At 45.0% G+C, this 25,667-nt stretch overlaps 1 protein-coding gene across 1 annotated transcript in view; it reads right to left on the bottom strand.

Annotated features, from left to right (window-relative positions):
* MICU1 (mitochondrial calcium uptake 1) overlaps window positions 1-25,667 on the bottom strand; it is a 245,732-nt gene that overhangs the window by 196,541 nt on the left and 23,524 nt on the right. Inside the window, exon 2 of the mRNA XM_088475745.1 lies at window positions 20,822-20,983. Coding sequence (XP_088331871.1) covers window positions 20,822-20,982 — 161 coding nt within the window. The 5' untranslated portion in view covers window position 20,983. The remainder of the gene's footprint in view (window positions 1-20,821; window positions 20,984-25,667) is intronic.

The following is a 25,667-nucleotide window of genomic DNA, read 5'->3' as shown; positions in this document are numbered from 1 at the left end:
GATTGTAGAGGCAAGAGTCTGATTTTGGGAAGACTAGTAAGGAGACAATAGTCAATGCAGGAAATAATGGGTGCATGCAGGAAATAATGAGTGCATGGATTACAGTTTTTGCAGTGTTTTGGGTAAGATATGGTCGAATTTTGGATATGTGTTTTATATGTATGTATATGATTTTGAGATAGATTGAATGTGGGGAACAAAGGACAGTTGAGAGTAAAGGATGACACCTAGGCAGCAAGCTTCTGGGTGGGGTTGATTGTCGAGTTGTTAACAGTGATAGAGATATCAGGTTGGTAAATACTATTGGCCGGTGGAAATATAATTAATTCTGTTTTGGATATATTAAGTTTGAGTTGACAAGACTCCATCCAAGATGAATTGGCAGAAAGACATTGTGACACGGACCAGCACAGATGGTGACAAATCTGGGGAGGATAGGTAGATTTGAGTATCGTCTGTGTACAGGTGAAACTAAACCAAAAGAGCCGATTGGTTTGCCAAGAGAGGTGGTATAGATTGAGAAAAGGAGAGGACCCAAGACTGAGCCTTGCGGTACTCCAACTGATAGAGGTAGTGAAGGGGAGGTAGAATCAGAAAAAAGAACAGTGAAGGAGCAATTAGATAGGTAGGATGAGAACCAAGAATGGGCTGTGTCCTGAATACCTAGGGAATGTAGTTTTTGTATGAGAAGAGTGTAGTCAACAGGATGATCTAACTATGTTAATTAACATGGATTATACATGTGTTAATAAACTGGTAATTCAGCTATACAGATATGCTGTTTGGCTACTGTTGTATCTTCACAGTCCAAACTCTGAATTTTTAAATCAAACAGCTCTGCTAAGAAAAATAATACAGGTCAGAAGGTTTCCACATAATCCCAGCATACATTATTTGCTATTCTTTTCATATATTCAGGTAGTGAATCCTCAAAAGATAAAAAAGACAATATTAATAATGAATCCCAACATTAATGTCCACTAAGATAAAAACCACAACGAATACTCACCTTACGAGAGAATAAGATTTTTAGACTGTTTTATTGTTTAAGGAGAGGCAAATAAAATATCTATGCTATTATAACGTCCACTACACAATTTAAAAACAATAAACAAAATGTGAATACAGAAGTTGCATGAATTTGCTTAAAAATTTAACCTCATTAGCGCAAATATGTCATGATGCTCACCAATAGAGTAGAGATGTCTTCCATACAATACAGTACAGTAGATCACATTTGGAGAGTAGTAATGTCACATGACTAATTTTGAAAGTTTTCCATAATGTAATGCCATAACTACTGGCGGAGATGGATAGGAGATCACCTCATAAACATGTTGGGATCAATTTAATTATTTCACCCCGGTAGTGCCACTGTATGCCGCATTGACGATAGCTCTATACAAAATTTTTGTTTGCAGCTCCGTAGGCTGATTCCGAAGTGAGATTGGGTCGGATGAGGTGCCTTTCCTGGCGTTTACACACCATTTCAACGGCAACTTGCCCCACCCCCCTTCGCAACTATTTGATTTGACCCCGTTGATTTATTTCAAACATATATATCAAAATGAACATAGTATATCCTTATTTTAAAATAAAAAGGATCTTACAAGTCTCCCTATAGTTCTGTGAACCATATAAACGTACAAGGTTGCAGGTCCACAAACCTTCAGTGACATTTAATATCCTTATATTTTACAGGTGAGGGAGATTTGTATAATGCCTGCTGGTTCCTCTGATGGTCTGCCCCTCAGTAGCTGGAGCGTCAAAGAGAAGATGGCAGAATTTAGTTATCGGCCCTCAAAGATGGGAGCAGGCAGCATATACTGCAAGTTTCCCAACTTCAGAAGGACACCCTTCCAGTGTGCAAGGATTTCTGAATATGGAGATCACCTGCTAAAGATTCCAATAATATTCTGTTCAGGAGCCAAGTAAGAAAGTCTCTCTGGTGATCCTTTGCAAATAATAGAAAGAAAAATAAACCCAAGTCATACATGGTAGGTTACTCGGCTGCTCACTAAAAATAGACCTTAGTGTCCTTATACGTTAGGGAATTTACACTATAAGCTCCATTGGGGCAGGGACTGATATGAATGGAAAATATTCTCTTTACCATGCTGCATCATATAGAAATATAGAAAATATAAAAAGCAGCAAAAAGCCACTAGCTACCAATTTACTGCTGCTATATAAAACTAGCATTTCAACAAATGTAGCCATGATGATAGATGAGTTTATTAGGCACTTAAATGGTATATCTTCATCCGAGTAAAGATATGTTTCATCTATACACGTATTTATTATACACATGAACGCCACAATCATGTTGAAAATGTTGATGTAACAGTTGCTTAACAAAGTTGTAGAAGACCTTCCCCTTTGTAATGTGAAGCAAGCTATCGTTACATGGCAACAAACTTTTGTGTGATCACAATAAAAAGAGGACCTACCACCCCCATTTAAGAAAGAATGCATCAATATAAATAGAACTCATCCTGTGACTTTTTCCACGTTCTCATAAGGGTGTAAAGTGTGTGAAGGAATAAAACACACGTCACCACCATGCAGTGTAACTTGCAGAATAATAATCCTAAAAGTTGCACATAATGAATAGATGTCTCCATATAAGCAGTGTCCTAGTGCACATCCCGTTAGCAGTGTTACACTGGAGAATGCAGCTACATAAAAATCACATACAAATTATGGTGTGTACACACGGTGCAATATCTATGACCAATATCGATATCGTTCAACGATATATCGCTCATCTTTATGCAGTGAACGACCAACGATGCGCGTTCCCACATGTACAATAACGATATCTATGATTGTCCGTACATGCAGGCCAACTTGCACGATATCGTCAACTTTGCCTGTTCAGAGATGTGGCAGGATGACTCACTGAAAGATATCTTTCAAGTCGTTGGTGGTACAGATCGTACCGTGTCTATGCAGCTTTACACTATAGATTCTAATAAAAACTTTTATCACCAACAGTATGTGACCCTATCCAATAAAATCAAAAATACATATAGAATAGTAAGGAGGAAGCTATAATAAGCATTTGGTTTAGAACTCTACATTTAACCCCTTTGGGTACTAACATGGCCAATTAAGAAACATTTCAGCTGTAATTGTAAAAAAGCCTGATCGGCAGACTAATTTTACATCACATGACTGTATAATGAAGTATATAAGGCCTACTGCTCTCGGAACACATACACCTTGAAAAAGAAGCTCTATGCTTCCAAAAGCGTCAGTGGAGGAGTGGGACGGTCTAGAATTTTTTTTTCCCGGGACTCATCTGTAAAGGACTTCTAGGATTTTTATGTTCCAGCTTAGTTTTTAGTTTTTCCAGGGAGACACACACTCCGTTGCGGTTAATGCTATGTTTATTGATGTGTCTAAGTAGTATTGTTTTTGTATAAGCGAGCAGTCATTCCATTATTGTATAATAAATTATAGGAGATAACGCACTAGAGATTTTCTCTTATTTGCATATAAACAACATTGAAATGGAGACCATATATACAGGGAGGACACAGTACAGTGCTTGAGATATGCTGCAATTCAGTGTTTCTTGTGAGGGAAGAGTGTAAACGGAACTTCACCATATTTATATTTTTCTCTTTTTTCAATGTGTGTTATTATATGGAGGAGACATCCATTTATTATGTGTAAATTTTAGGTTTAGTATCCTGCAAGTTACACTTCATGGTGATGGCGCGTGTTTTATTCCTTCACACACTTTACACCTTTTTGAGAACGTAAAAGAAATCACTGGATGATTTATATTGATAGACGTTTTCTTCTTTTTTACACGACTGCATGTGGAGACGTTTATGGACTAGGGGTCTGATTCACTACGATTGCAACTGCGATTGCAATAGCGATTACGCACACATTTCAACTGCGATAGTATGCTAATTCATTACAATCGCTATGCCGCAGCAGCACAACATACCAATGCCCAATTTACCTTACACACATCCGTAAAGTTGTATTTGGTCGTGCATTTTCGTCAGGGTGCAGGTGTCTGGCACCCTGACGAAAATGCACGACCAAATACAGCATTGAAACGTTGGTTACTCACCTTGCGAGCCTGTTATCATTTCTGAGTGCCACCATTATGGATGCGTGTGTGTAATATATATATATATATATATATATATATATATATATATAGATATAGATATATATATAGATATATATATAGATATATATATATATATATATAGATATATATATATATATATAGTCGAAGCTAAGTAATTGGTTGAGACAAGTTCAGTTTAAAATTGAATCGCGGCGATGCCATCTTGCGACTGGCCGCAAGATGCCATCTTGAAAATGAGATCGCAAGACGCCATTTTGCGAATGGCCGCCTAAGCGCCATTTTAGATAAACTCACTTTTTAGTACATGTGGCGATAATACTATTAGCACCATGCGATTGCATCTCCCATCATTTCTCATATACACAATAATATGCATAATAGCGCTGTTAACTAGTCGCATATTAGCGAATGCACAAGACCCCGAATGAAAACACTGTTTAGTAGCTAAATGCGCATGCATCCGCACCAAGATAACTAGCGTCTTCATATCAAACCCCGTACACTCATACACTACATATTCACTTACAAGGTACCATTAGCTTTAAGATATACTATTTAAGTTGGTTCAGTTAATATAAACGTTGTGAAATAAAGATATCTGATAACTAAGGTTTTATACATGCTAAACAAGCCGTGTTTGGTTTCATACTGATGCGTACTCTTTCCACAGTATTCCGGTGTTATCGGTGGGGAGATCGCATCATGCATTCTCGAGTTATGGATCGCAGAGACTTCAAGTAACAAAATGTATTAACTGTTAGGATGTTACAGGGGGCGGGAAGGAAGAGACCCCCAGCTGTTAGAGGCAGGGAGAGTCTATTTGAACCAGCCTGTTAAATACTCCGTAACAGATGGATCTCCCTTGGGAACCAATAGCATCAGCAACAAACGTCTCTATTGTTTTGTCTATTCCTGGGGGGTATAAATAGGTGTGCTCAGACACTGGGTTTTTAGTCTTCGTGCTGCATGCTGATTGAAGCAGGGTTTCTTGCTGATGCCTAACACCTGGTACCGGAAGTGCTGCGTATGTATACTGTACTCGGGTCTGTATAATTCCTTTTGCGCCTAAATTGTGTCTGGATCAATTGCGTGTAACTGTCTGAACTTTTACTTGAATAATACTTTCAAACCACAGATTCCAGGTCTAAGTCTTTATTTACTGTATGACTGAGAACGCAAATTAGCGTCATCCTTAGACGGTATAGGCAGGATATTAGAAGGTATAGGAAGGTGTGTATAGAGGTTCTGATCCAGTATCGTTAGTATAATATATATATATATACACACATATATACACACACATATTATATATATATATATATATATATATATATATATACACACACACATCAATACGCCTTTACTACACAATGACCTGAGGCCAAACGCAATAGCTGCAAAATGTGGAAGTCATTGTGATTCGCCACGATAGTCACTAGATATAAAGCAGCAATTTGTTTAAGGATAAAGCAAACCTGGTAGAAGTGAGCATGTCCAGCTCTCGGGAAAAGGGAGCTGTTACAGGTGAAGACAACAACTAACCAGAGCCTGGAAATGTATACCAAGAATGATGATTTAGCAACTATATTCTCTCTCTTAGGACAATCTTTATTGCTTTGTAAAGTGAAACTAAACCTGAAACTAATCGATCACTTGCAGTTGAAGATACTTTACTATTCCTGGGTTGTCATAACAGCTCAGCTCATTAGACATAAAATGTAAGCTACTATACTGTATATGTGAGAATAGTCATCCTCCATTTATGTTTGTGGAGTGTGTGGAGCAAATGAAATGCCCGGTCATCAATAATATTTGCCATAGGACACAGCCACAGCTGTAACTCTGGTGGTTACGGCCAATGAGCTCCAACAAGCCCTGTGGGCGGAAAGTAGCTGCTTCCACCAGTGTATGCATTGCCCCCACCACTGACTGCCTGCTCCGATGTATAATAGTAGCAGTGCGCCCGGCTTCCCCTAATATACATTACAGCAGGCAGTGCTGGAGTTGCTCACCCTTGTATATTGTTGGTAGGACTCAGTACCAGACTGAAGTTTACTATGTTTACTAGTCACCATGAACATGCTGTGTAATTTATTATCTTATGCAGCTTTAGGTGACCATCATCAAACTCTCAGAATTGTAATATATAGAGTCTTAGGCTATGTTTCATTCATCCGTCATGCCCTAGGCATGATGTGAATGTGACTACAACCAGATGGCATATCTATCCAATTGTAATATATGATAACTGATAAAAGCAATGCACAAATCAAATTCATGCTTTTAGTCATCTGTGTGTGTATTTTCAGTGGGGATCAAACAGTTCAGGCCTGAGGCAATCAATAAACCAGCATATATAAATAACGTATTTACGCCCAGATGCTGAGCTGTACACAATGCAAGATGCGTGCAGCTTGGCACCTGTAGCATATATTTCCAGTACACCAGCCAATTGTCTCACTTACGTCTATGTTTTTTACCATCTGTTATGCTTGCAAAATATGTATTCACTATTAGGCATCAATAAGACTTGAAAAAACAAGAGATATGGTAAGAACTTACCTTTGTTATCTCTGTTTCTACGAAGTCCATAGGGTCCACAGGGTGACCTTGGGGTATAGCTGGATCCTGGATCCTCGGGCACCACGGAGTTAAAGCTTTTAGCTGCTCCCAGGATGCACTTGGGTCCAACCTCCCCTATACCCCGCCCCCGAGCCACAGGCACCTCAGTTGGTAAGCAGCCCAGGCCGGAGGAGGAGACGAAACAGAGAGAAGGAAGACTGGAACACACAAGAACCATACTCACAGAAATGGGAGACGGAAAACCGGTGACCAGTCACAGAGCCCATATGAAGCCAGGTGCGTCAGGGCGGGTGCCCTGTGGACCCTATGGACTTCGTAAAAACAGAGATAACAAAGGTAAGTTCTTACCATATCTCTTGTTTTCTACTTCAGGGTCCATAGGGGTCCACAGGGTGACCTTGGGGATGTCCCAAAGCAGTCCAACTAAGGGCGGGGACGCTCCTGTGCTGATAGGAGAACCCGGCGCCCAAAGGATGCATCCTGAGAGGCAAAGGTGTCAAACGCATAGAACCTCAAAAAGGTCTGAATGGAAGACCAGGTGGCCGCCTTACAGAGCTGAACAGCAGAGGCGCCACGGCTAGCAGCCCAAGAAGGGCCCACGGACCGAGTGGAATGAGCCTTAACAGAGGCTGGAACAGGTAAACCCTCCTGCATATAAGCCTCAATAATAACAGAACGAAGCCAACGGGCTAGAGTCTGTTTGTTGGCAGGCCAACCCCTATTGTGAAAACCAAAGAGGATAAACAAAGAATCCGACTTCCTCACAGAACTAGTCCGGTCCACATAAACCTGGAGTGCCCTTACAACGTCTAAGGAAGTCTCCCCAGCCGAAAGATCAGGTGACTGAAAGGCTGGTACAACAATTTCCTGATTAATGTGGAACCTGGAAACCACCTTAGGCAGGAAATCAGGACGAGTGCGAAGCACCGCTCTGTCCTGATGAAAAATCAGAAAAGGGGGACGACAAGAAAGCGCCCCCAAATCTGAAACCCTCCTGGCAGAAGCAATTGCCAAGAGGAAAACAGTTTTAAAAGTTAGCCACTTGAGCTCCACTGACTCCAAGGGCTCAAAAGGAGGACCCTGTAAGGCCCTAAGAACCACCGCCAAATCCCACGGGGCCACAGGTGGCACAAAGGGAGGCTGGATTCTCAAAACACCCTGGAAAAAGGTGTGTACGTCCGGCATAGCAGCGATCCTGCGCTGGAACCACACCGACAGACCAGACACGTGTACCTTCAGTGAAGAAAGACGTAATCCTAAGTCCAAACCGGACTGAAGGAAAGCCAGAATACGCGAAACTCGGAACACCTGGGGATCATAGTTTCTGGCCTCGCACCACTGAAAGTAAGTGTGCCACACTCTGTGATAGATCCTCGCGGAAGCAGGCTTGCGCGCCCTCAGCATGGTGGTAATAACGGAGCTAGAAAAGCCCCGAGACCTCAGGACGGCTGTCTCAAGAGCCACGCCGTCAAAGATAGTCGACCCAGATCCGGGTGAAGACAGGGCCCCTGAGACAACAGGTCCCGCCGTTGAGGTAGGAGGTACGGAGCGTCGATGGACAGGCTCCGCAGATCGGAGTACCACAGCCTTCTGGGCCACGCTGGGGCCACCAGGATCAGTGTGCCTCCGTCCTGTTTGAACTTGCGCAGGACCCGAGGCAGCAGAGATATCGGAGGGAACAAGTAAGCCAGTTGAAACAGCCATTTCACCGACAGCGCGTCTATCAGACTTGCGCCTGCGTCCCTTGTCCTTGACCCGTACACAGGCAGCTTGTGATTGTAACGGGACGCCATCAGGTCCAGCTCTGGCAGCCCCCACTTGTCCACGAGTAGTTGGAATACCTCTGGATGAAGCGACCATTCCCCGGGATGCACATCGTAACGGCTGAGGAAGCCTGCCTCCCAATTGAGGACTCCTGGGATGAAAACTGCCGAGAGAGCTGGAAGATAGCGCTCCGCCCAAGCCAGGACGCGGGACACCTCCGACATCGCAGCTCGACTGCGAGTCCCTCCCTGGTGATTGATGTACGCCACCGTGGTGGCGTTGTCTGACTGCACCTGAACGGCCCTTCCGTGAAGAGCGGTGCCGGACGACTGCAGGGCTCTGTATACTGCCCGCAGTTCCAGGATGTTGATGGGAAGAATCGCTTCCTCCGCCGACCAACGACCCTGAAGTGACAAGGAGCCTGTCACTGCCCCCCAACCCCGGAGACTGGCATCTGTCGTGAGCAGAACCCATTCCGGGATCCAAAAGGGGCGCCCCTCCAGGAGATGCGCTGTCTGCAGCCACCAGGCTAGGGACAGACGCACCTCCGAGGACAACACCAGCATCTGAGAGCGGATCCTGTGTGGCAATCCGTTCCATTCTGAAAGAATCAGCCCCTGCAGGGGCCTGGAATGGAACTGGGCAAACTCCACCATGTCGAATGCCGACACCATGGACCCCAAAACTCTCATCGCTGAGTGCACCGACACTCTGCCACTGCTCAGACAACTGTGAATCCGCAGCTGTAAGGAGGAGACCTTCTCTGGAGTCAGAAAAATCCGTTGCTGACGAGAGTCCAGCAGGGCCCCCAAATGAACCATCCTTTGTGATGGGATGAGGGAGGATTTCTTCCAGTTGATCAACCAGCCGTGCGCCTGTAGACAAGCGACCGTCAGGTGGAGATGCTGGATCAGTACCTCCGGGGAGCTTGCCAGCAAGAGGAGGTCGTCTAGATACGGTAGCAACCGTATCCCCTGGCTCCGAAGGTGAGCCGCCATGACCGCCATCACCTTGGTAAATACCCTTGGTGCCGTGGAGAGACCAAAGGGTAGAGCCCTGAATTGGTAGTGGTTGTGGAGAATAGCAAACCGCAGAAACCGTTGGTGCGATGTTGCTATAGGCACATGGAGGTAGGCGTCCTGGATATCCAGGGAGACCATCTAATCCCCCGGTTCCATCGCCAGTATGATGGAACGCAAAGTTTCCATCCTGAATTTGGGAACCCTGAGAAACCTGTTCAGGGACTTCAAATTGAGGATGGGGCGATGAGAGCCATTGGGTTTCTGCACCAGAAACAGCGTAGAGTAATACCCCATCCCACGTTGAGACTGTGGTACGGGTATAATGACCCCCGCCGTCAGCAAGGCCTCTATGGCTTCCTGAACCTGCAAGGCCTTGGTTTTGTCCTGAGAAGGACTTGTGCAAAAAAACTGGCAAGGCGGCCTGTGCCAAAAAGACAGGGCGTACCCCTGGGAGACCACTTCTCGCACCCAGGCATCCGTGGTGGTATTGTGCCAGCACTGGGTGAATTGAAGAAGTCGGCCTCCCACTCTGGGGTCCCCCAGAGGGAGGCCCGTCCCATCACGCAGAAGGCTTATCTTCTGGCTTGGAAGAAGGGCGCCTAGCACTCCAGGCTTGCTTCTTTGGCTTTGAGGCGGTCTTGGGTGCGGACTGCCTCGGGAAGGACTGACCCTTTGCCTTGCCCTGAACCCGAAAGGAACGAAACGCCGAGCTCCGGACCTTAGCAGGTGTAGTAGCTGAAGGGAGGAAGGCTGACTTGGATTTTGCCAGGGTATCTACTATTTTGTCCAGGTCCGGACCAAATAGTAATTCCCAATTAAAAGGTAAGGCCTCCAAGCCTTTCTTTGAATCCGCGTCTGCTCTCCAAGACCGCAACCACAAGGATCTACGAGCAGACACTGCTGCCGCCGAAACCCTAGAGGTCAACAGGCTAGCATCGAAAGATGCTTCTCCAATGTAGGAGGCGGCATCTCTCATCTGTCCTAACAACGCCCTCTGGACGTCCGGAGATTCATCCGTAAACGTGTCCTCCAAGGCGTTGGCCCACCCCTCAATGGCCTTGGCCACCCAGGAGATGGCCATGGACGGCCGGGCTACAGCCCCTGAGAGAGAATAAATAGACTTTAGACAAGTCTCCACCTTCCTGTCCGTAGGATCCTTCAGCGAGGATATAGACGGCAATGGCAAAGTAGCACTCCTGATGAGGCGTGTTACATGGGAATCGACTGCAGGCGGAGTTTCCCATTTCTTACAATGCGCTTCCGGGAATGGATAATTGGACGCCAAGCGTTTCTGTGGCAGGAAACGCTTACTGGGCGTCTGCCAGGCCACCGCCATGTGATCAGTCAACTGATCAGACAAGGGGAACGCTGTAGAAGTAACCTTAGCTTTTTTAAAACTAGGATACCTTGACTTGGGAGCGGGTGCCTCATCCTCAATCAGAAGAATAGCCCGCACCGCCTTAACCAGAGCCCGCACATTGATGGAAGACTTAGTGTCTACCTCCTGGACTGAGGCATCTGAGGCTGAGTCATCCTGTACCTCACCATCATCCGAGAACCCCTCAGAATCCGAAAGATGCGCAGCCTGTGCCATGACTGAGCGTTTAGACGCCCTGGAGGGCACGTCACTGCGCAACATCGACTGAAAAGCCGAAGATGCTGCCGCCAAATCTTGGACAGTGTGGGAAAGCGCATCCACCCAGGGTGGAGGAGCTGTCACAGGAGCCTGAAACGGCACCACAGCCGGCTGTGCCACAGGGGTGGACTGAATATACATTGGCAACCCCGCATAGGGACCAACAGGCTGAGACCCCGGGGGAGTCTGCAATAATTGTGGGACACCCGGGGAATGGGGGATGGCAGGCTGGGGCAACGCCCTAGTAGGGGCGGCAGTCGGGACCGACAGACGGTCCGCGATGGACACCAGCACCTGGGAAAACATCGCCCATGGTGGCTCCTGCGAAATGGGAGGTTTAGACGTACCAGGGACCGCCTGGCACCGTCCGCACAGGCCGTCCTGTGACAAATCCTCCCTATCCACTCCTGCAGAACAGCGCCTGCAGGAGAACAATGCTGGAGCCCCGGAGTGCTCAATGTCCTCCTCAGACATGACTTAGGAAGAAAACGTGCGCACTCACCAGTGTGCTGAACAACAGCCCACAATATGGCACCGTGTAGCACACAACTGTATGTGACGGACCTCACAAATACGTGTTCTATATAGGTGAGGTCAGTAGAAACACCCTTCCCCCGCACACCTGTAGGGCTTGTAGGAGAAGGAAAGGGATAGGTACAGGCTGACAGTAAGTAGAAAAAAGACACAGACAGGCAGCACTAGCAAAAGTCACATACCATGCAGGAAGATATACTCAGTGCACCTTTCCACTACAATCAACCTCCCAGATTCAGTGTCTGGGAGGGCTATAGTGCCTTGTACACTGTCCTTGTCGGGGGAGAGGTACACAGGGGGACCGGTCCGCGTGCTCCCTGAGAGTATCCACGCTGCCAGTAAGAAAATGGCCGCTGGAGACCTCAGAGGAGGAGTGTCCCGAGTAGCTGCAGCTCAGCGACGCCAGACTCCGAGCTGAAAGGCGCGCTGAGCTGAGGGGAGGAGCCGCTAGACAGGGAAGGCTTCCTCCCCTGGCTAGCATATTTAACCCCCAAGGTTGCGGCATCCCGCTTGCCGCTTAATTACCCTGGTGGTTTAGTGGTCTGGCGGGGTATGCCTCCGATGGAGGGGGGGCCCGCCGCCACCGCTAGCGCCCCCGGTCTGTCCCCTAGACCGGGGGCATGGGACTGCATATGAAAGGCATTACCCGCGCACCGCCGCTAATCAGCGGTGCGCGGCTTACCTGATCTCCCCGGCGTCTTCCGGCAGCAGTCCCGGGGGAAGCCAGAGTCCGGCTAGTACAGACTCTGGCTTCCCCCGCCGCGATCCCCAGTTCAGTGCTGGCGTCGCGGCGCCAGCAGGGAGAAGGAGCGGCAGCGTGGGCGTCTTACAGACAGCCCATCGCTGCCGCTCTGGAGAAAAAAAAAAAAACTAATGTAAAAATAAATTTAACCTAGTTAAATAAAAAGCTTTAGGGGGCTGCTCCTGCAGCCCCCCCCCCCGCAGGGTGACCCGACTCCGGCCGGGCACCATCTTAAACTGAGGTGCCTGTGGCTCGGGGGCGGGGTATAGGGGAGGTTGGACCCAAGTGCATCCTGGGAGCAGCTAAAAGCTTTAACTCCGTGGTGCCCGAGAATCCAGGATCCAGCTATACCCCAAGGTCACCCTGTGGACCCCTATGGACCCTGAAGTAGAAAACCTTAATAAGAAAGCAGAAACATTTTCTCTTGTGTACACAAAAGCTATGTGCCCAAGCAATAAAGGAAGCACCCATGACCATCAGTGGGGCATTCACAGTCAAGCAGTTTGCTAGTGCTGCCGACTACTATAATCAGCTTCTGTATTTGCACCAGCCCCAACCGCCTGATATTAAAACACTTCCTCAGGTGTACAAGCATTTATCCTGCTGCCTGCATTTGTTCCCAATTGTGCTGATATACCTGCACTGTACTCTGCGTCTCAGTACCCGGTCAGCACAGACGGTGTAATGGTTAGCATTACTGCCTCACAGCACTGAGGTCGTGGGTTTGATTCCCACCACGGCCCTAACTGTGTGGAGTCTTTATATTCTCCCTGTGTTTGAGAGGGTTTCCTCCGGGTACTCCGGTTTCCCACACTCCAAAAATATACTGGTAGGCTAATCGGGAGAGAGGGAGAGGGAGAGAGAGAGGCACCATGGGCCTCATTCAGAGGCGGTCGGAGGATGCAAGCGGTCGCTCAGAAACTGGACGGCCACTTGCATCCTGACCGCCCGCCTCAGTTGCGGTCGTTAGGCTGTGGGTTAACACACACAGCTCTAACGACCGCTCGGGTGATCGGGGCTTACGACGAGACCCTAGGGTAGGGTCTCACTTGTTGTAAGCCCCGGAGAGCTTCAGTGTGGCCTCCCCCAAACGGCAGGCGTTCCCATGGGAACGCCTCCGTTTGGGCTGCCACCCCCCCCCGGGCCGCCTTCCAAACGGGGCGAGCTGTCAATCAACATTGACAGCTCGCCCCCTTTGGAAAGAGACCCGCTACAACCGGCGCTGTCGGTCGTAGCGGGTCTCGCGCACTGGCAAAACATCGAGGCGGCCGTGCGGTCGTAGACCGTACGGCCACCTCTGAATAAGGTCCCATGTCTGCAAAGTGTCGATAGGTTCACAATGTCAATGTCTGAACTGTCGTCATGTGAAATGTCGACAAACTGAGGATGCCGACAATTAGAGCCAGATTCAATTAGAGGCGTAGTTTTCGCCTGTCCGACTGTTCGCTTCGTTCGCCTGTGTCAGAGGCGAATTTATTCCGTGCTCGTCCCCGCTTTTCGCCTAATTCAATTGCAAAACAGGCGAAAACGGAAATAGGCGAATGCGGAACAGGCGAAAAGTACTGAAAGAATTGGGGAAATCAGTCTGTACCCCAGGAAAAGATATATTAACCTAGGGAATCAATATAGATGTGTACTAATAACCCTAATAAGACTATTTTGGGTACTTAAGTTGTGTAAATTGCTTGCTATTAGCGTCTTTGTAAAAGTGGTGAAGAATGGCATAAAGCTGTATTTTTTGGTGAAAATAAGTAGTCCTGTCAAATTTGGGGTGCTTGAAAATGGGTGTTAGCATGGTTCTATGTCTCTAAAGTGAACTTTTAAAAAACGTTAAAAATCCACCTGCTGCATGCACCTGCGATCCCAAAAACACCTGACCCATACTTGGGGAGCCCCAAGAAGTCTATTTCGCTACTTTTATGTTTATCCACACTTTTTAAATTTTCAGCCCAAAAATGACATGTCCTTTTTGAGGTGTTCTTAGGTTTTTGTTTCTGTTTCTTTTTGCAAGTATGTCCTTTGGGGGGCTGTTCCAAGGGGTCTGAGTTGTTTCCCCACGTTTGCACCCCAAAATAAAGATTTTGCATGACTTTTCACCAGCTATTGATTGGAGAATCATTTTTGGAGAATTGTTTCCACTTAGGTGAAATTGTCCTGGAATTGAATTTGGCAAAAAAAATTTTAGGCAAATTTTTCACACAAAAAACAGGCGAATTTGGCTTTTCGCCTCTAATTGAATTCCCCTCTTAGTGTTAGGCTGTGGAGGATGTGGGCGGTTCTGATTAGGTTGCAGGAGGATTGGATTAGGCTGCAGGGGGGATTAGGCACTAGGGGGGTGGGGAGTTAGGAGAAGGGATTAGTATTAGTGGGGAAAATACTCACTGGAACGCCGCTGCTGAGGCATCGCCGCCAGAACTGATCCTCACATGACTGTCAGGGACCAGAAGAAGATGCTGGAGCCGCTACAGCCGCCAGGAGAAGGTAAGACACCACCAGAGCCATTTGTCAACATTTCACCCATGTAGACATGATGAATCTCAACAGTTCTACCATGTTGACACAAGGAAAGTTGACGTGATAACAGTCGACCAATCATACCCAAACCCTTGTCTCACCTCTACAGACACAAGCAGGTATCAAAGTCAGAATCACCCAAATCTGCATATGTGTGCGACCACTTTCTGGTCATGTACAGAGAAGATATCACACAAGAAGCAATAGAAAACTGCGGTAGTTCTCACTCAGCATAAACGCCCTACAATTCAGCAATGTTACAATGGATACCTTTTTCATCAACTTCAGGAACTGATTGTTTGATATTACATTCAGTTCTTATTATTCACTATACGGCTTTGTTCAAATGGTGTTAAAATTTTCATTTTTCCAGAGTTTTAATTTGATATCTGAAATCTAAATTTAATGAAAATCGCTTAAACTATTATGCAAATGTTATTCATTATATGCAAAATGGGTGCCTTGCCCTATAAATGTCCTTTCAGCCTGCACCCTGAGACGGCTAATTTAGATGAATGCTGGTTAAGTGCGCAAATCTTTGGAAATTGCATATTTGCAGCAGGGCTGAAGAATAATTGAAACGTAATACACACCCACACACACACACACACAATACTATTAAGCGACATCAGTTGAAACGCTTTGGTGTGTGACTAATATAGCAGTGTAACCGCTATTTATGCTCGCCATAACAGTGAAATCATACACATTTTCAAAAGAACTATTATAGTAGTAGTTTTGTTTTCTCCAACAAGAGAAGGAATATACACATAAAATTGATGTCTTTCCTGACAGTTTTTTTTTTATTCTGTGTACAATAGAACACAATGGCCCTCATTCAGAGCCGCACGCTCTGAATGAGGGCCGGGCTCCATTTTCATGGAGCGTCCTCCTGGACGCTCGTATAGCTGTGGGTCACCACCCACAGGCTATACGAGCGTGCATTTTGATGGCCGCGATGGTCGAGACCATCGCGACCATCGAAATTGCGAGCCGGAGCCTGCGGTTGAGGTTTTCAACCGCAAACTCCGGAGTGATTTTGGCTCTATCAGAGCCAAAATCACTCCCACTGACATCACTAGTGATGTCAGTGGGCCGGCTTCTGACGGGAGGCGTTCCCGTGGGAACGCCCCCGTCAGGGAGGCACGCCCCCGGCACGCCCACCAAAGGGGGCGTGCTGTCAATCAACATTGACAGCACGCCCCCTTTGATCGGACACAACGAGCGAAGGAAAGTCCTTCGCTCGTCGTGTCTGGCGCATGCGCACGACGGAGCTCCCTCCGTCGTGCGCATGCTCAGTGCAGACCATCGACCCACTTGCAAGCGGACAGCCGCTCGCGAGTGGGTCTGAATCAGGCCCAATGTTACCAAATTGCACAAACGTGATCATTTTGCATTCAAGCTGAACAACTGGGTTATGTGGGTCTTAATGCTAGATACAATTTAAACACAGAGATACAACTATACATCCTAATTGGTCACTTATTAATCAAAAGATGACCAATTCAGAAACAACAAAAAAAAAAATGATTGTTACAAATTTTTTTGGCTGTCCTACCAATATCTTTTGATTGGTTTAATTGGTCTATACATGTACGTGCAAAATAGGGAGAACCACCAATTATATCTGGCACTGTGAATGCTTCACAACTTTGCCAGACAGAAATTTTGCACACGCAGACTCACAAACAAGCAGTATCAATTGTCATAGACAGGATTCCAAAAAGGCCACTATTCCTCCTTATTAAACAATTGAAACTCCATGTGTCCTAACAATCTGAAAGATATAGACCCACACACTCATTGATATCAGGAAACTTAATTGGAAAGGTATGCAGTTATGAGACAGGCGGACGCATGCCCGCCGGGTTCAATAATAGTATAATCCCGGCAAGGAATCTATCATAGGCGTCGAAATGCCGACGTCCATGTTAATCCCGACGCTGGGACCTCGACAGGACGCCGGACCGATCATTCAACGCCGCGGGTAAGTATGTATGTAGCCGGGGATGGGGGAGGTTAGGTTTAGGGCACCCCAGGGGTACTTGGGGTTAGGCTAGGGGAAGGGGGGGTTAGGTTTAGGCACTAAGGGGGGAAGTTAGGGTTAGTCACCACTAAAAGAGGGTTAGGGGGGTGACAGGGGAGAAGGTTTATTAATACTTAACTTACACCTGTCGGGATCTTCTGCATCAGGCTGCCAGCATCAAGATTTGAACCGCCGGGCTTACGTCCGGCGGTCAAACATACCCATTCCCATTGGAAAACATACTTAAATGTACATTGTACAGCTGCACTAATTGCTGGCAGCATGTGCAGTGCACTGCTAATAAGTGATTTACTTCATTAAGAAGATTTAGCCACAATAGATTGCACTGTTTTGCCTACAAGTTCCTACTATTGTACACCATATTCTTTTTTTTCCCTCTCCAACAGTTTTCATAGATGTCCTTTATGGTTTGTCATATATGAGAATTTCTAAAACATGGAAATCGCCTGAAGGACCAGATATTCATTTAGATTAGATTAGATTAAAAAGGTGCGTTGTAAATTATGTGTAGTTCTACAATGCCAGAAAAATACAGCGGTCGTTACAGACAGCAAAAAATATTACTTGTTTTAGTTAGGTCAGTAAGTTAACTAAAGGGGGGTATCCACTAGACGATTAAGTTGAACGACTGAATGATAACGATCGTTTGATCGTTCAATCGTTTGCAAAAGTGTCTATAACGACCAGCGATGCGCGTGCCCGCTGGTCGTTTAGACATCTATCATCTTTCCAACATGCTGGTCAACCTGACGATATCGTCAGGTTCAGCATGTTTCCAGATGATTGATGACCCTGCACTGAACGACTGCTCGTTCAGTGCAGGCTCATCACACGACTGACAAACGACTGAACGATTACAATGTCGTAATCGTGCAGTCGTTTTCAGATCTTGTAGTGGATACCCGCCTTAACTGTTGTAATCATATTAATGGTATTACGGATTGAAAATAAGTATATAAAGCTGGGGACACACCTCTACAATACCCGGCTGATCGGGTAAATCGTACCCGATCAGAAAAGCAGTGTGCACCCAGCTTGACTGCCTGTGAGCCCCACGCAAGCCCCATACACAGTGCTCAGCTCAGTGTGTACAGGCTCCCGTGGGATGGGAAGGTCGGCTCAATAAATATTAAACAGCACATAAGACGCAACCTCCCGATCTCGGCCACTGCAGTAGCGTTATAAGCAGTTTATTGGCTTACAATCCTACAACTGCCCTGCACACACACCTATACAACAAGGCATGTATAGGTGTGTATCCATCTTTAGGCAGTTGTCTGGGGCATTCTAATAATCTGTACTGTGAGCTTAAGTTACAATGTGGCGATATCTCAGCACACTCCCTTTTGATTCCAGTGAACGGTAATGTGTTCACTAATCATCCGGTCAAATCATACTTTGCATAGAAAATATTTTAATCATAACTATTTTACTTTCTTTGTGTATTTCTAATCTTTATAAAACTGACATCAGGTGATCTTGTGCCTGCCATAGAAATATATAAATAACATAGGCAACTGCTTATAAATCCCTCCAACGCATTTTTCTTTCTTAGCAGAAACAAACGTGGCTGTCCAAGTCTCAAAACACAGAAAATAAAAATGAGAAAAGCAGAAGAAATTGCCACAAGAAACAAATCATTCTTTCAGTATTAATTCTTAGATTTACCTACAAAAGCAAAAAGTATCATATATAAATTGTTCCTTTTAAATTGTTGAACTCTTGTTTCATGTAACATGTGTCTTTGCACACTGACTCTAGTTTCCAGCTGACATTATTGACACAAGATTTCCTTATATGTTTGCAACAAATGTTTGTCTTATATGTAACTAATGGTTTCATTCTTCCGTCTCAAGCTTGCTACAAATACCATGTGTTAAAAGTTGTTTTCTGTTAATGTGTGATATATTCGATCACCTTTTATAGTTCTATTCGAAGAGTCTTACTTTTACTTTAACTATTAAATTCCAGCTTTTTTATTGTGACTAGCAGATTTCATTTAATAAATTATATTTTAACACCTATCTAGTGTACTCATCCAGAACCTCTAAAGCGCTCACCCCCTTTTTACCTTTTCCCAGAGATTTTACTCTCATTTGCGCCTGGCTTCCTTTACAATTGTACTCCAAAGTGAGCACCATAATTTCAGTGAACAGCAAATATAAAGTATGACCATTCTTTTGGAGCTATAAAAGATTGGTTCTACAAAGGAATGTTTTAGTTTCCCCAATCGTTGTGTATGTATGTATGTATGTATGTATGTATGTATGTATGTATGTATGTATGTGTGTGCTGCAGGGTTGTCAAATGATTTCAATGTTGGGCTATGCAGCTCTGAAGGTTGTCTAGGTCCTTAGCTGGTATTTGAAAAAAATTTTCAATTTTTAGAGTATGTTATTTTTGGTTTGCTGCAAATCCTCATCAATGCCAATAACATTATATGCAACTGGCAAGGTCCTAAAATTCTAGTGTAGCCAGCCGTACAACTTTGGGAATTGCACAAGTTGTTTCTAGACACCGAAGGAACAGGCATACATGCTACATACTAATAAGCTGGAGTAACAACATAACTCTTTATTTGTGCTATAAAGTAACCTTTCAGGGTCTGGCTACTCTCACATACATTGAATTCTGAAGTAAAACCATATTAAACTTCAATTGAAGTGTTGGTAGCTATCCAGGTACACTGCTAAATTGCTCCCTTAGAAATGTTTGGTTGCCAGAATAACTACATCAAAGCGAGCATCTGCCACACAGGAGGCTACAACTATGAGCCCAATTAACAAACATGAATAAATACAGCTGAATGGTGCAATTTTGCATCTTAGCAATATCCTATTACACTGAAGGTGGTGCAAATGGTGAAATTTAGAATGTAAAGCGCGATGTGTTTTAGCTCAACGCTAACATTGCAGAGTGTAAAGATGCCAAGCAATCCTGGGCTAAATGCAAAAGTGGGCAGTTTTGCATTTGCATTACATGGCTATATTTGCCCTCTAGTAGTTAAATAAAGATGGACGTTGGCCAAAAGTCATTGCATGTATACAGGCCCGCTGAGAGCCGCGGCGGGCCCGGGTAATAGGGGGCGTGGCCACACCCCCTACCCGGAAAAAAACAAAACAAAGCTTGCGCGCTCAGCCCTGCTCAAAGCCAGGGGGGGTGCGATCAGTGTGATCGCTCCCCCCCACAGGCATAGGAGACTTCAGTGGCTGCTGCTCAGCAGCCACGAGCAGTCTCCACTGCAGCTCAGCACACGCTATGTGCTGGGCTGCTGTGAGGGGGGGGGGGGGAGCGGCGCCGGACCCGGGCCCCTCAGGAAGCCCGGCCCCGGTAATCTGTACCCGCTCCCCCCCCCCCTCTCGGCGCCCCTGCATGTATACAGCACAGAGTGAGCAAGAAAAATTAAAACAAGCGTATAATGTGAAAATGATTCCCGCGTTGTATGTAAACTTTTTGCCGGGCTCAAGATTCGAGCTATGAATTGCAAACAAGATGAATTAATTTCCGGGTTTATTAAAGCGCATATTTACATCTACATTGGACTCATGACGAAGATGCCGGCAGACGATAACCCCTTCCTAAATACAGTAGTACTGCTTCAGGGTAAGACTGTTTTGGTTGCAGGATTTAACTACCACTAGACTTATATTATCATCTTTTAGCTATGTAATTCTTTAAAATACATACAGACATTTTATTCTAGCAGATTTTCAACCTAAAATTTCCAAATGTAACTAATTGTCATTTGGACACAATTGATTACTTAATACATATGTACCATCTCAGTGAACATTCCAAAACCATAACTAGATAAAGTTTCACCCAGGAGGAGTATTGAGGAGCTTCAATTTCACACTCCTACCTTTTCCAAAGTAATCCAGCGCTTGCAGACACTGCTGTAGCTCCTACAAAAGCTGTCATCATTAGCCTCCGCCTGCTACGAGCTGGATTAGCCACTCCATGGTATCGGCGGGAGACAACTGTGAGCCCTGCCACTGCCGGCAAGAAGCGGAGTCGGAACATCCTAAAAAAGATCCAATAGAAGTTTAATGGGTGAGTAACCACGTTACATAAAACAAGAGAAAGAGCACTCCCCACAGAAAGATATCATACAGTGCTTTTACACATTTCAAAAATATTTTCCTTATCATATGGGGAATTTAGATCAATTAAGGTTTTACGGTCATGTGTTGCTTTATTGCTAATACTGTACAGGTAGTATGTGTTAACTCATGATGTAGATGGTGCAGCTTTCCTAAATTCTAAATGCACCATTAAACGTTTTGGACGGAATGATGGGAACAGCACCACTGACTATTATATGACCTATTTTTAATGTAAATTGTATGCATTTACTAAAATGTTTAAAGCTCAAGAAAAGCGGATTCCTGCAAACGAGCCATTAGGGCCACCCTAAAGCCGGGTGCATACTATGCGATCCATTGAACGTTCTATCGTTCGGACGCAGATCGGAAAAACAGATAGTGTGTACGCATGCAATATCATTCGGATGGCCGTGCTGCGTGTGGCCAACCACTCAATATCTCATGCAGGAAGCTTGCAGGTAATGAAGGACGAAATGAGGGATCGTTCCGTCCTTCGTTACATCGCTCCATGTGTACCCACAGTACGATATATTGGCCCGCCAGCCCACCATACCGTCCAGGTACACATCAGCGAAAGTGTACCCAGCATAACAAATTTGAGCTGAAGAATAAGACTATAACCACATAATTATTATTATTATTACTACATTTTATTTATAGGGAGCCACAAGAGGTCCGCAGCGCTGTGCATACAGTAAAGGGTACACAGGACATTACATTACAATATAGTAACCAACTTATAAACAGAGCACAAGAACAATTAGCAACACAATTCTCCATACACAGTACAGCTGGGAAGGTGAAGGCTGTCATAGAAGTGCTAGAGAAGAAGGCTGTGAGACAGTGGGGAGGAGGACCCTTCTCCTAGGAGCTTACAATCTAGGGGAGAGGGGAGACGGACAGATGCCATGAGGCATGAGTGTGTAGAGGGGGACCTGAGTGCAGGAAGTAGGCGAAGTAGAGATGGCTGAGGCAGGAGGGACAGAGACTTGGTTACGTGGTTATGTGTTGGAAGGGTATGCTTTGATGAACAGGTGGGTTTTCAGTGCACGCTTGAAGCTCTGCAAGGTCTGGGAGAGCCTGATCGAGCGAGGTAGCTCATTCTAGAGGAGAGGGGCTGCACAAGCAAAATCTTGGATACGAGCATGAGATGAAGTAACCAGGGTGGAGGAGAGGTAACAGTCATTGGCAGACCAGAGTGAGCGGGAGGGAGTATGGAAGCAGATGAGGTTTGAGATGTAGGGAGCAGTAGAGTTAGAGAGGGCCTTGTATGTGAAGGTGAGGAGTTTGAAGAGGATTCTGTAGGGGAATGGGAGTTAGTGCAGGTTTTGGCAGAGGGGAGCAGCAGAAGTGGAACTGCGGGAGAGGAAGATAAGTCTAGCTCCAGCATTGAGAACAGACTGGAGGGGAGCAATGAAAAACAAACATTGTCCTAACACATCAGAGTACAATATACAAATGACCTCTGCATCCTCATTGTTCAAATGTGAGGGAAAATAAACAAAATGAGGTTTCAAGTGGTATTAATTACTTTGTAAACAATACATGCAGGGACGGCAGTCCCCATGGGGCATCAGGGGATGCATCTTATGCAGGACGGAGCTCCGGCAGCACACTCTGCTTCAGAGAAAATGCTTGAATCCGAGTCACACACTATAATACAGCCATGGGCAAGAGTTTTGAGAATGACACAAGTATTGCTTTTCACAAAGTCTGCTGCTTCTGTTTTATGATGGCAATTTGCATATACTCCAGAATGTCATGAAGAGTGATCAGATGAATTGCAATTAATTGCAAAGTCCCTCTTTGCCATGACAATGATCTTAATTCCCAAAAATTACGAGTTATAATTTACCGATAATTCAGTTTCTTCGAAAGCTCCATGGCAGCCATAACACTGGGTTAGACCTCCATTTCCCTAACGACAGACAGGAAGTTTTTTTTCTACAGGGACCTCCCACTGGGCGTATATATGCTACCTCCTCCCTTTCCTTAGTGTCTTTTGAGTGTCTCTTCATCACTTTCTCTGTAGAAAAAAAACACAATTCCCAGGAGGGTAATCTAAAGGCTGCCATGGAGCTTTCGAAGAAACGAAATTATCGGTAAATTATAATTTGTAATTTTCTTCTTCAGCCTCCATGGCAGCGATAACACTGGGATGTACCCAAGCTTACATATATAGGGTGGGCCAAATACATATGTATATATAAGAAAAAATACATTCAAGACTTTAGTCTGATGCAAATCTATTTATTTAAGGCCTCTTGAATAAATTGACTTCCAAAGTGGGGGTCCGCAATATGCAAAGCATAATGTTTTGAGAATGTATGTATAGAAGACCAAGTAGCTGCTTTGCAGATGTCCACTGCTGACGCCTGAGCCTTTCCTGCCCATGAAGCTGACATTACCCTGGTAGAGTGTGCTTTATGATTTCTGGAATCCTTCGTCCTTCCTTCTTATATATGAAGACGATCACTTCTCTAATCCATCTACCTATGATTTGTTTGGTTGGTACACAACCTTTCCTAACTCCCGCAGGAATCACCAGAAGACGTTTTCTTCTTATAATCTCCTTCACTCTTTGCAAATATACAGTAAGAATGTTTACTAAATCCAATTTATGAAGATTCTTTTCTTTTTCACTTTCTGGATGAGGAAAAAAGTTTGGTAAAATAATCACTTGATTAAAATGAAAGGCGGACAGTACCTTCGGAAGAAACGCCAGATTAGAGCTCAAGACCACTCTGTCAGGAAAAAAAATTAAGAAAAGGTTCTTCTGCCCATAATGTCTGTAACTCGCTCACTCTTCTGGCAGATGTAATTGCAATTAGAAAGACTACCTTCCATGTCACATATCTCAGAGCCACCTCTTGTAATGGCTCAAACGGTGCCTTCATCATAGCGTTTAGTTTAAGGTTCAGATCCCAAGGTGCTACCAACGACCTTATCCGTGGCCTAATCTTCTTTATGGCCTGACAAAACCTCTTGATTAGTTCTTCTTCTGGCAACCTTCTCTCTAGTAATATACTTAAGAGACGAAATTTGAACGTTGATAGTTGCCACTGCCAGGCCCTTCATAAAACCATCATACAAGAATTGTAACAACTGTGGAATGTCCATGGACAAAGGTCCAGTTACCACCTTTCTCCAGACAAGAAATGTTTTCCATATTTTATAGTACACATCTGAAGATACCTTCTTTCTTGCTTGTAACAGTATCTTAATGACCTGTTCTGAGAGTCCCTTTTTTCTCAGTAACTCCCGCTCAATCTCCATGCCATTAAATTGAGCACTGATATTCCCGGATGAAAAACCGGCCCCTGACTCAGCAGATCAACTCTGCCTGGTATTGTCCATGGTCCCTTTACTGACATCCTCAGGGCTGTTGGGAACCATGGTCTTTTCGGCCAGTATGGTAACACTGCCACTACCTCTACCTGATCTTCTCTTATCTTCTTGAGTACCTGAGATATCAAAGGGAATGGTGGAAAGATGTATCCCAGGTAAAACTTCCACTTTATTGATAGTGCGTCCACTGCTTGTGTCCCTTGCATCTGGTACCTGGAGAAAAACCGAGGGAGTTTCATATTCCGGTTTGTCGCCATTAAGTTTATCTTGGGAACTCCAAATTTTCTTATTATTTCTTGAAAAGCTTCTGCATTCAACTCCCATTCTCCTGCTATGATCTCCTTGCGACTCAAAAAATCGTCTGTCATATTTTCTATCCCTGGAACATGAACCGCTGAGATGGACTGAAGATATCTTTGCGCCCAAGACATAATTCTTCTTACTTCCTCCATCATACTCTTGCCCTTGACGATTCAGGTAGGCTACAACAGTCATATTGTCTGACAAAATCTTCAGATGAGAACCTCTGATCTGTTTTCTGAAATCAGAGAAACAGACAAATCTCAGGTGCACAACTCCAAATTATTAATAATATATATAAATGCAATAAAATTTTGCAATCAATAGAGGTTTTCAGCATAATCATGGCCAAGGTTATGGGCCTACCCACCATATCCAGGTAACCTCTTTCGGGTAGGTCCCTAACATACTAGGGTTCAAATCCAGAGCGCAGGACCCCCCAAAACTGGCCCAGCCAAGCCACCCCAGGGCACCACCATAGTAAGAAAAGTGCAATGCATCATTGCGTTCCAGACTGCTCTCATTTCTCTTAAATTTGATGATAACTACCTCCCCTGGGGAGACCATTGTCCCTGTGCGATTAGATTTAATAGATGTGCTCCCCATCCTATTAAACTTGCATCTGTAGTCAGTCTTAGATAATCCAACTGTGCTAACGATGTTGATCTTTGTTCTTCTGTCAACATCCTCCACCACATCAATGATTTCTTTGTGTGCTGTTCCACTCTTACATAATGGTTTAGGGACAATCCTCTTCGGGTAAACTTTAGAATATTCCACTGAAGATCCCTCATATGCCATCTTGCCCACGGTATAACCCGTATGGTTGAAGACATCAATCCCAGCAGAGAGACCGCTGTCCTTAACTGTATTCTTCTGCATTTTAAGACCAGACCAATTATTTTCTGAATATTTGCAAATCTGTCTACTGACAGAGTAATTTCGTATCGGATG

The sequence above is a fragment of the Taudactylus pleione genome, unplaced genomic scaffold (genome assembly GCF_031769625.1).
Source record: "Taudactylus pleione unplaced genomic scaffold, aTauple2 ptg000016l, whole genome shotgun sequence".
Taxonomy (NCBI): Eukaryota; Metazoa; Chordata; class Amphibia; order Anura; family Myobatrachidae; genus Taudactylus; species Taudactylus pleione.
The sequence above is the reverse complement of the archived record's forward strand: the minus strand, read 5'-3'. Positions and strand labels throughout refer to the sequence as shown.